At 40.3% G+C, this 12451-nt stretch overlaps 1 protein-coding gene across 3 annotated transcripts in view; it reads right to left on the reverse strand.

Annotated features, from left to right (window-relative positions):
• Positions 1-2780: 2780 nt before the first annotated feature.
• Positions 2781-12451, reverse strand: part of tex264b (testis expressed 264, ER-phagy receptor b) — a 31373-nt gene continuing 21702 nt past the window's right edge. Inside the window, exons 3-4 of one of the 3 annotated variants that reach the window (XM_076110655.1) lie at positions 11465-11630; positions 2781-4838 (exon numbers count right to left, since the gene is read on the reverse strand). In XM_076110655.1, the coding sequence (XP_075966770.1) occupies positions 4534-4838; positions 11465-11630 (471 nt within the window). In that variant the 3' untranslated portion in view covers positions 2781-4533. Of the gene's footprint in view, positions 4839-7318; positions 7896-11464; positions 11631-12451 lie in introns of those variants that run through there. The other 2 variants (XM_076110656.1, XM_076110657.1) reach the window with 2 other exon arrangements.

A 12451-nucleotide genomic window follows, 5' to 3' on the forward strand; every position in this document is an offset into this window, starting at 1 on the left:
CTCTATGAAGGCTGGCCAGCTCCTCGTTCACCTCCATCTCATTAAAACGGAATCCCACTCCAGATGAGAGGCACAGCACTCCACAAACTCAAAGGGGGCCTTGCACGGTTTGTTTTTCACTGAAAAGGCTACAACGTCCCACACGAACATATACAACTCCCATAGCAAACAAGTCCACATTTAATCTGCTGTTCATACGATGAAGGCATACTTCAGCTCAAGGTTGAATTAAATTTAAAAAAATACATCATTCGTAATAATTTGTCGTTGCAAACAACCCTGAACTAATACGAACACAATACATATTAAAAATGTTTTTCCATCGTCCAAAAGAAACGAGGCTAACTGTATTGATTCAGCTATTAGCTATTTAAAAAGCGGTGTAGCCAGCAGTGGAAAACCTCAATGTCTCGTAATTAAGGTGAACTATGCTACATGGTGCTCTGTAGCAAAGCATTCTGCGAAGACACCCTTTCATGCAACAAACTGTGCATTTTTTTTTTTCTCTCATCCAAAACAATATTACATCAGGGACATTCCTGTTGCATAATTAGTGAGGAGTGCAGAAAAGGTCTGCTGCACCAGTTTGGGTTGTTAAGTCCAACTCCGTACCCTGTGCACAACCAGTTGCAATTAAATCTGGAAATATTCAGGAAGCAACATAATAATGAATGCAGAATGTATTCAGCTTCATCGCTCACCCGTTTCTGTCACCTTCACATACTTGAGCACCACCACCACCACACCCTCCTCTCACCTACACACATACATAACACATCTCACCGTTTTCAAATGTTTCATTTCCGCACTAACAATAGATACTTTGCAGTTAGGGGTTGGGAAAAGAAAACCTTTTTCTGTGTACAATTAAAATGACGAGTGGGTCCTGCTTGTTGCATTATTCCCTCAGCTAACACAAAGGGACCAATTTCCTCCTGAAATAGAATTGTAGTTTACATTACAATAGTTGAGGGCATGTGGGTGGAATGTAGAGTTTAGATAGCAACATGCCAATTAATGTCGAGTGAAATTATAGAGGACAGACACAAAGCGTTTCCAGCCAGTGGTCAGTGCACATCAGTCGGACTGCTGCTCTCTTTGTGGGTTTCTAATGATTCAATGTCAATAAACGATGTTAAACAAACAGTTTAAAATCATGTGGTGTTTCTGTTTTTGTTGCTGTTCACAAGTATGGAAACATACAAAAACTAACTTTGTTATAGAAATACTGCTTTCTACAAAGGAAATAGTCCCTGCTTAGATTCAACTTCCCACCCCAAAGATTCATCCTTCAAGGATAAATCCGTTTTCAGCTTAATTTGGCTCATATTTTCATACATTGTTATGAAAACTCTGTACTCATTAAAGTAATTGCTGGGAACGAACGAGGTCAATGTGGCAAGAAACTCGAGCAGTCAGACCATCGGATACAAGCCAAGCCTTGTGAACAAGCCAAACGTTTGGTCAGATCACTGAAACTACTCTATTTGGAGGTAAAACACAAAGTGGCTGCACTTTTAATATAAAAAAAGAATAGGCTGCCTCAACACAGGATAACTATGTGTCCACAAATACAACATGTACAGTGGGTCAAATGTAAACCCTTCAATATCCCTGCAGTCACAGATTTCAGCTATTACTTTTCTGAGTAAGTGACTATTGTCAACAGGAACAGTGATCCTAAACTATGACAAGTTGGAATAAAGCGGAATTACCCTTTAATTCCATAAAACAGTATCCCTACCAGCTACTGTCACACCAATGATATTTATGTAGTTATGTTTAGATTCCCTGTAGCCAACAAATAATTCACAGATCAGCATGGCCTCAGCAAGTTACTACCCCACGTGTATAGGAGTGCACCCACTGCTCCCAGAGAGGTGCTATAATTACACAAACAGGCAGCACCACAGGGCCTCACTCTACTATTTAAGCACATTCATCTTGTTTAACTTTACCCTGAGGGAATTTAACCCTCTTTAGAGCCATCAGCATTTAGATTACAAATGTAAACACCCACTATAGATCATCGTATTTGTAGAGCATTAGTCAGGTAACAGCTCAGCATTCTGCCAATTAGGTCTCTGCAGCAACTTCAACCAGAATAAATGAGTGAATGAGTGATGCTGTAACTGGCTTTTTTTTTTACATTTCCATGTGGAATAAGAACATACAATAGTTTAATTAATAAGGGATTATCAAGAAAAATGACTCAAATGAGCTGTCAGGCAGCAAAAGATCTCCATTAATGGAATATCATTTTCCTCAAAGCATCAGTCTGGCTGTATAATATATGTAATGTTAGTCATTACTTAAGACTGAATAACACCCTTTACAATAGCTTTAGTTTAGATAAAAACACCCTTTTCTGCAGGTTTTCTCTCGGCTTAAACAGTCTGATCGTGAAGCCGTTGCAGGATGAGAGTTTATCTGACAATGCAATGCCACAGTTACGGTTAAGGAAAGCCTTATTGGTGTGGTTAGTTATATCAAACGCAACAGTGAAGTCAAGGACAGACATAAGCCTTTGTCTACACGTAATACTCGTTTCTGTCCAAGTGAAAATCTGTAGAATCTTAAAAGAACGCATTTTAGCTCAGAATATGCTGTTTACTTGAAACTGGATTTTCTCACACTTGATAACACATGCACATCCATTTGAGCTGCCTGCACCCTCTAAGTGAGCACTGCTCTCTGCGACAAGTCCGGTGCGGTCTCTTGTTTGTTGGAAAATAAAGGATATGGATATGACTGGACACACTGTCTGGGTCATTAGGGTGGTCTTTCAGGCTGCTGCTGCCATATTTATTTCAGAGGGAAAGAGAGAAAAGAATAAAATGAGAAAAACAAACAGAAACTACGGACCATCCTGCAATGGGATCACACACCAGCAGCCATGATGCCAAATAGGGCCTTTAATTTAATCTCAGCTACATACCAGTAAAGTGTTGTGTTTGGATCCTGCACAGTTGTGACAAAATCTGTTGACAAATAGACAGACTGTCAGACAAATACAAACACCTGGCAAAGGCCTCTGTGGTAGTTCCCACTGCAGTTGGTGTCTCCAGAACCACATTTTGTCGTGATGACACACACGTACTCACAAGGTGAAAACTATATACCAGCCTCGCTGTTGCAGCTGGTAATTAGCCTGTGCAAAGAGACAGCAGATGGGAGAAAGGCTGAGAAAGTAAAATAACACAATATGACGGCTTGAAAGAAAATGAGGAGCTGTGAATGGATGTGTGAGGAAGTAAGAAGCCAGATGTAAATAAAAGGTGGAGTAACAGAAATTTGCATTCAGTAATGGGAAATTAATATTAGTGGTCACTTGCCATGTAAGCTTTCTCCTCGACTAATCATGACAGCAGGCTGCACGCGCACGCACACACACACACACACACACACACACACACACACAACAACCATGTCCTAACTGAGGAGTGCTCGTGAGAACAACACGAAGAAGGTTATTATGCATTAATTCACACCTTCCTCTTTGGAAATGAAGTCAATTTTATATCAAAACATGTGCATCAGCAACAGAGCTATGTCAACGCTCAAACGCTGTGAAATACACTTAAACATTCAGTCAAATAAACAAGAACAGAACAGATCACTTTGTGAAGTCTATGTGCTTATAGTAATTGCAATGCCTTAAGTGAATGAAACAAAGGCCCTTTGTAAACAAGTAAAACACTAAAAACTCCATGTATGTTTGTCAAACAATCCTCTAATAAACACAAGTATTGCATGTAATGGTTCAGTACAGCATATTAGACATTTCAAGTAAAATACTTTTTTCTAACATATACATCTTGCATCATTTTGACAAACATCATCACTTCTCCAAAAATGTTTCAAGAAACTCAGGTTACCTGAATAAGCTTCTGCAGCTTTAAAGTTGTTTGTTTTCTGTCAGCAAAATCTAGCAGATTTTGATACTTTCACTTTAAAAAGAGGTGATTAAAAGAGTAAAGAATAAGTCTGGTTATATTTTATATTTTTTGTCTTATTATCAACAGATCCAATAGAAGTGCCTGTGTAGCCAAAGCCACCTTAGACCTCCTGTTTTGTTCAATAACTTTTAGGAAAAGACATCAGTGAGACACACTGTTGCACTGGGTGACATGTTCCTTCATTACAAAGAACATGGGCTCTGTAGTTCATTTGGAGCTGGTCCTGCATACACCGTCCTGCTGCTTACTAGAGCACCAAATGAAGATGAATCCACTATCTACCCCTGTTTGTGTAACATTTGTTAAAAACTACAGTGATCAGCTGTTTTAGCTAAAAAAAGACACCTTATATTAATGAGCCATTTTTTTTAAAGATTCTTCTACAGGGCAGGATGGGGTCTCAGGGTAGGGAAGTCTGAAAGTATTGAGAAACAGTGTTAGTTTTGGTCTTTTCATTAGAAATACCAGAAACATAGAATATCACCTGCCTTATTCTTTAATACCCATAGTGAGACACACTTTTATAATTAGAATTTCTCAATCTTCTCAATTTCAATCCTTTAATCTCTTTTTCTCAAGTAATGTCTCCAACTGAACTTCTACTCCTCTCCTCCAACAGCACCCCACCACTCCTGAGCCTCTGGGCTCTTCTTGTTGGAGTCTCTAGGAAGCCGCTCTTCTCTCTCTGCCTGCTGTCCACCAGTCTGCTCCCAGTCCAGCTCTTTAAACGAGGTTCCCCTGGAGCTTCGCCCTCTGTAGTTTCTACCCCCTTGATCCTAGACAGACACCGAGCGGACAGAGGACGCCGCCGGGGACGTCTCTCTGAGTCCGACAGGACAACCCCACTCCCTGAGCTGCATTCACTGTTTGAGTCTGCACCTAGAGGGGTGATAAAACAAAAGGGAGGGATGGACAGATGGTGAGAGGAGTTCTATAAACAAACACCACATGAGAAACTCACTGCCCAAAGATCCAGTGCTGGGATTCAACCAAAATCTGCATGACGGGATTTGAGCTGCACTGTGACTTCAGCTCAGAATAACTATTATCAAAATGATTATTAAAACAGAATCATTAATTATTTGGATATCATATGCTGGGAGGAAAATGTATTCATACATTTATGAATATATCTTCAAATTAATTGTCAGTATATCCATTTTTTTAAAAATATGCTTTAGAGAAATTGTTAAAATAGTTCAAGGCCATAAAAAGACTGGAGTCGACAGACACGTTTTAGACTAACACGCTCACAAAGACAATGTTAACATACTAATACCATGTTCATGTTCAGTTAAGACTTTGAGCTTACAAACATTTGCTGATTAGCTTTAAACAGTACAGCTGAGGCTACATGAGAATGTCATTAGTTATGCACATATTACGTAAAGTGCTGAATAACTTAAAGCTTTGACCTGATGATGGCACTGGATGAAAAGTCAGGGGATGACCAAAGTTATTACAATTCATCCGGAGGGAGACATACCAAATCTTATTTGATATCATCCGTCTAATAGTGGTCGAGATATTTCACTCAAAGACACAAATGTCAACCTCAAGGTGGCGCTGAAGGAAAAGTCAGGAAAACCCCCCCCTGACTTTTCATCCAGTAGAATTTATCCTCTGTATACGCATCCGTGGTCCCAACTAATGTCATGGCATTCCATTCAATAGTTGTGTTGATATATTTGTATGAAGTCTGATCAGTCTAAGACTCTAAGTGGTCGAGTGACCGACTGATAGTCCCACAGCCAGACCAACATGAAGATAACCTAAATCCATAAGAGATATTGAACCTTTGCAGTGACTTCTCTGTCAGCTTTGATCCATAACTTATATGTTTACCGGACTATAGTTTTTGATGGTAAATCAAATTTTAAAAAAACTACCAAACCAGAAGACACAAGATCACGGAGATCACGTTTCTTTTTGCTAATCTTTGCTTACGTGTTTCTTATACATTTGCTTGTTTTCTCTCATGCTGTACTTCATTGTTATATTTTCATTAATGTACTTTATATCAAAATAGGAGTTTCATAAATTGTGTAGAAATGAGAAATACTTGCATCTTGCACATTCAATTCAGTTTAGGATAACACGTGAATGACGAACTAGAAAATTTGTAAAATGTTTAACTCCAAAAATGTGGAAGCAAGGAAATACTTCTTCTTTTCCAGGATGTAGTATATCTTGCTCGTCACATATTTTTCTGGTTGTTAGGCAACTATGGGATGCGCAGCAACACCTTGTGCTGCATCCTGAAGTCGGAACTCAAAATAGGCACTGAAATGTTGTTAATTGGAAACTCTGGTACGCTAAAGGTCTTCTGCTCTCTAATTGGAGGGGTTCATAGAGGCAGCTCGACCACTTGACTCCTCTGTTTTTTAGTTTGTTCCTTGCAGGTTAATAGGACTAATTTCATACCTGTCTGCCATTTTGTCGACCTTTTTTTGTCTTTGAGTGGCTGTGAGTGTTTCCACATAACACTCTTCTCAAATCAATATCTCCTTACATTAAGCCAGACTGTCATTAACTGCAGACCTGATGATGATACACATAAGAACTAACCTTTCATATGAAAAAGGTGACAGAAGCCATAAGGAGGTTAATGTCATAGGTGATATTTAATGCTACATGGTAGAGGACAGGTTGACAAGCTAAACCTTCTAATCGCTGAGCATATCAGTTGAGGGACAACGTATAAAAAGCACAAAGCTTCAAGCAAAGACTGCATTATAAAGTAACAAGTTATACTGTCAATAAACAAATGCATTTCCCGTGAAATCTATTTAACATTTAAATATGGGCTTTCAGATCAACACTGGCTGTAACCTAAACAAAATCATACAATGATTTCAAACCATACGATTGAACGAGGTGAAAAAACACAGTGAAAGCTGCTGACTTGGTCAGTAACTCTGTGAGAAGCTCTTTAAACACCAAACAGCAAAGCGAAACATTTAGTTTTATTCCTCACTAAACTTCAAAGTAAACAGAACGACACGCTTCAGAGACATGTTGAATGTCACACGTCTGAGCTCGAGTTAAGAGACCTCCGACAAGCAAACTACAAAAAGGGGAAATTGTGTTATGAAGCAACATGCGAATAGTACAGAACATTAACCAGCCTGACATTTTAATCAGGAGCAACTCTGATAGTTTATGAGGAAATACTTTACCCTCATGTGTGCTAAGCCTGCTGCTGAGTGTGCTGTAATGCACTGAGTGGAAACAGAGACGACCTAAAGGCTCATGTTGTTGCGTCACACTCGCCCAAAATATGATATTAGAAAAGATGAGAGAGATATTGCATTGGAAATCTTTTCACGTGGACAGAATATGAGACGGAGCACACAGGGGAAGATTAGAGAATTTAATCTAATTGCATGTAAACTGCAAAGTTTATTGAGTGATACATTATTCATTCCAGACAATAACATAGCATACAGGGGACTATGACGACTTGTGGAAGGGAAGTTGTATACATGAGAAAGAAACCACAAACCATACAAGGTGGACTCATTAGAATGAATCCCTAAATCTATCTTTGTATAATGCATTTCAAATTCAAATGAACTCTTTGAATCAAGCCACAGGCTGTGGTTGATAATTCTAAACTCACTTCATGTGCATTTGATTGAAGAGATAAATGAAATACAACATTAGAAATATGCATAGTGAGCGCCGATAGAGGAAGGAGTTTGGTCTCGTGTTGGCTTTCCCCTGCTGGTTGAACGCCTAAAGCAAGCAGCAACATTTAATCAGTCAGTGGGGAAGAAAAGTCCCATTTGTATTGGAAGACACACTTTAGGAATAACATCTTAATCTTTGAAGGAAAAAAGCTGTCGCTGCATTTGATCGGAGGGGTCGAGTGGTGCCTTCAGGCATCGGTCTCTGCATGCACCTGAGTGACAGCTGATGAGACGGAGAAAGATGCTGCAGAATTATAGCAGGTTTAATGTGCAAACTGACTTTACAGAAAGATAATCAGCATATTAAGGCTTAAACACACGACTAACTAAGGGAGCTTTTGAGAAATAGTTTGACATTTTGGTAAGTAGGAAGCTTAGAGCATAGTGATTAGGAGTTTAAAAGTTTAAAAATCGGCCAACCAGCACTTTCAAAGCGCACTAATTACCATGTTATCATCAATTGGTCAGTGTCTGACTGTTGCCTGGCAACCTCACGGTGAGTACAACACTGCACCGGGCGAATAAATATCAACAGCATGTTTCTCTCCGTAAAACATCAAGTGGTCATGTCTATATTTCTGTTTGTGTGCAGATAACATAAACAAAGTATAACATGTCAATTAGTGAGCTGTAGAGGTGCAGGCAGGCAGATGTTTGGGTGTGACGAGCTGTTGAGGTGAGCTTAGAGCTACTGGCTCCAGCTTGATAAGAGATTAGTAATGATATTCTCATCTAACTCGAAAAAACAAACAAGTGCATTTTTTTTTTTAAAACGTCGAACTATTCCTTGAGAGGAAAATGTTTAAATACTGTGAAATTGAAATGGTCGACATTCAGAGACCTGAAAGACTCGCAATATCATCAGGAAGACTTGTGACATGACTTGGACTTGTGATTTCACATTGACTAGCCCCATGAGGCAACTAACAAAGACTTTTGGTTGTGGTTCCTAGACTGCTGTCTGACAGAGCGAGGAGGCCGGGGGTCGATCCAGTCACTGAGACGGGGTCGGTGGTGGAGCGGATGGTGTGGGCTGAGCTGAGGGGAAACTGGACCAAAGACGCCTCCAGTGTCCCGAATGCTCCGCTGGTGTGGTTGAGTTGATCCCAGTGTGACAGGAGCACGGCTGCCTCTCACATTATCATTCACAGTCATGTGACCCAAATGTCATTCCCACTCTGCATTCGCCCATGACACATTGTCAACAACTCTCAGTTTAAATCTGTTGTGCAGCAAAGAGTGGAGATCCAAATATACTTTTGGGGTATTGTTTCCTGTGGAGATGTGACACTAGGTGTGAGGGTTCAGACAAATATATTATAAGTAACTAATTAATGTAACACCTGTTGAGGCAACTGAGTCGCTTTTTCGTGTAAAATCATTTAAAGGCGATTATCGGCGAAGAATTGCCCTCAACTACTTTTGGAGAGGCAACAGTTACAGAGAAATTAAAGTTAGGGGAAAGGTTTATCCAAAATATAAGTTGAACGTGGACACGGAGCACCCTGAATAAATGCAGCATTGTGCACTATGCTCCTCAGTGCAGACACCAAACAGTGGAGGCTCACCCACTCTTGACTGTATTAGGCGTCTCCAACAGTTGTTTTGTACTCTCTGAGTCTGTACTTCATTTTAGAGACATTGAAATCAACTGTATCTCTTAAGTGATACTTAGTGTCGCTAATTCATTTTTGTTCATTAGATATTGGGCTATATGTATACAATTGACTTGAATTATTTTAAACCTTATATATATATATATATTTGTATATTTGTAAACAACCCATGCTATCTGGCTTCATGTTAAAAATGAAATTGATACTGTAACATGTGGTCTCCTGTGTGTTTTGCTTGATTTATGTGGGTTTCTTCTGTGTATTTGTGTCTTTTAAGTTTCAGCTGGGCTATATATAGATTGTTATATGGTCGGCTTGTATTGAATTGTACTGAACTGAACAATATGGCCTCTGCCACAAAGCTGTAGCAATTTGGTGCTGTTGTCATCAATTCCCACTCCATGTCGACTCATGATTAGGCTCGCTTCATCTCGCATCAACCAGGATTTACTCTTGAAAACATTTGTTCACAAGCTTTTATGTCCCTCTCTTATCGTCGTGTGTGAGGATAAATTAGTGTCAAGTGGAAATTCTTTGAACGTAAGTTTTCCACATGGTGTCCGTGTAGCTGTGGACAGCCCCTTGGTGGCTGTGTATGGCAGCACGCGTCCACCAGAAGCTGTTGTGTCTATGCTTTTCATTAACACCTAGGAAGGTGTCAATCACGGTTTGCTTCTGCAGGGCTGCTCATAAACAAAACAGCACGGAAACAAGGTCCAGCTCCCCTGGGTGCCACCCGAGCGGCAACTCCCACAGCCAAATGCTGAGCCAAAACACAGGAGCAGTGACATGGCATTCAAAAAAGTATAGCTGACTGTAATGAACTAACGGAGAAAACTGTCCTCCTAAAATAATACGTCAAAAGCTTTTTAGATACAATATTATGGTATTAAAACCGATTCCACTTCTCTGAAATGTGTCTTGTGGCTATTAGAACGCTTAAATAAGCACTAATCAATATTTTTATAGCAATAATGAGTCAAATGACTATGAAGTAGGAGCGTTTGCACCGTCTCTGATTCACAAAAGATATGGGGCTAATGATATTACCCATCAAATTTTGCTGTTTTGTTTTTTGCATGTTGCAAAGTATACAAGCACTTGAGGTCAATGCGTCGGTTGTGAGAGGGTCTTGCCAGAGGAACCTCGAGGCAATTAAGAGAGAGGAAAGGGGAAATATAAGCCCAGGATTTGTGAGGGAAGAAATCATTTGTTTATCCGTTTATATAATAACATTATTTTTTTATTCATCTTTTTCTTGTTTTTCTTTCTCTTGTATTTTCAAAAAACGACATGTAGGGGAGCTTTATGCAGGTATTTTTCATGACACAACTGTCATTGCATCGTGTCACTGCGTCCCAAAATAAACGAGTTTGAGCAAACACCTCTTATAAATGTGCTTCAGTTAACACCGACTCTCTGAAGACGCTAATCATTTCACTGTAACTGTGTGTGGCTAAATAGCACAGATCTTTGTGAATCGGACTGTTTTTACAATGAGGCTCTTTTGAAATAGAAACAGACTCATTTTGCGCCAAATGAAGGCATATTTCCTAATTAAAATACGTGCCAGTAGCACAGGAGCGCCAAGAAGCTATTTGCTTGGCAGCACAAGGGTGCATTTCAGAATTATGAGGTTTCTTTTTGGGGTAATTTCTGCAGGTTTAGTGGCTGCAAAAGCCACGCATCCTTCTGTGAATTCGCCCATAAGTGTAATGTAAAATAATCACCTGACTGTATTTTCCCTCAGCTCTACTGAGAGTTTTGGTGCCCGCCCATTGTACAGTACCAGCTCAGCACTGCAGACAGAGAAAGTTAATAACTAGCTGGAGAACATGCTGTAGCGTTTAGCTGCTAAAGACACTGATAGTTCACTCGACAGCAGAAACACAGCTGAAAAGAGACTGAATAATGGACTTCAGTTTGTCAGGAGGCCAAAAACATGGCTCCAAATCAGTGCTGATGTTGCTCAACATCTGCTGCATGTGTAGGCAACTGTTTGCTAACACATTTACCAAATCAACATACGGTGTTATAATAATGGTTATGTAGGGATACTAAATGCTGTCATTTCCCATCAGTATGACTGGCGAGCCTCCGGTCCTGTGCAGCTTAACAGGGCTTTGAAACCCACAAGGTTCAAATACAAAACATGTATGTGCTTATGCGGTACAGCATGAAATAGGCCTACACGAACCTGAGACTTCGGAGTCACTCTGCAAATCCTCTTGTTCCAACAGCTTCCTTTCTGCCTTTCGGACTTCAGGCACATAGAAATCTCCCTGCCGGGCCAAGGGGGCCATGAACTGGATCAGACCCTCTCTGTAGATCTCAAGGAACGGGTGAGCACACAGCCTCTTTTCCTGAGAGAGATCATTTAAGTTGGAGAGAATAAAAAGCAAGTTGAGGATTTACAACAAATACAAGTATACAACATTACCATATGCGTTTTCTTCAATGTTTGGGTGTTTAGCAGCTTGACCAGCCAGATGGTTTGTTACACAGAACCGTCTGATAAGCCGCGTTTGTAAATGGAGAGACACTTTCAAAACAATACTTGGCAGGTAATTGGATGAACCATCTGTCAATCAAACTATTGCTAGTTGGGAGAAGAGCGAAAACACCTTTTCCATCGAGAAAAGCCTTCAGTGTCGTTCTTCGCTCTTCTTTCAATGAAGAAATACTCTCCAGTTCTGATATAACGGATGCTTTTGCTGCATCTACGCTAAACCTCTTTAGGAGACGCCATTACTGCTTAGAACAAACATGGCCCGTAGTTGCCAGTGGCTCCTCACAGGACGCTGAAACACCATCGTAGGATACCAGCACAGACTTGTCAATAGTCCCACAAGTCTGCGTCCTTTCAACAATGAGTGAAAATGACTTAATTTCATATGTGGGAACATCACCGCTCCACCCCCTGAACTATCATCAATCTCTTTCTCCTGTCTTCACATCACACATGTGATGCAACACATCTGTCTTCGTGAATGTTCAGCCTCCACACGCTACCCTGCCTCTGTTTAAAATGCTGCTCCTCTTCCGTTACTTGCCTCACTCTTCTAGAAGTGGGGAAGTCTCGCACGACAGACACCACTCCACTTCTCCGACTCATTAACCTTTCATACACCATGTTTTATCATTCCGCTCATGCACATCCGACGTCTGTTACTTTCACCCTTTG

Source organism: Anarhichas minor, unplaced genomic scaffold, assembly GCF_050575085.1.
Source record: "Anarhichas minor isolate MPS153535 unplaced genomic scaffold, ASM5057508v1 ptg000043l, whole genome shotgun sequence".
NCBI lineage: Eukaryota > Metazoa > Chordata > Actinopteri > Perciformes > Anarhichadidae > Anarhichas > Anarhichas minor.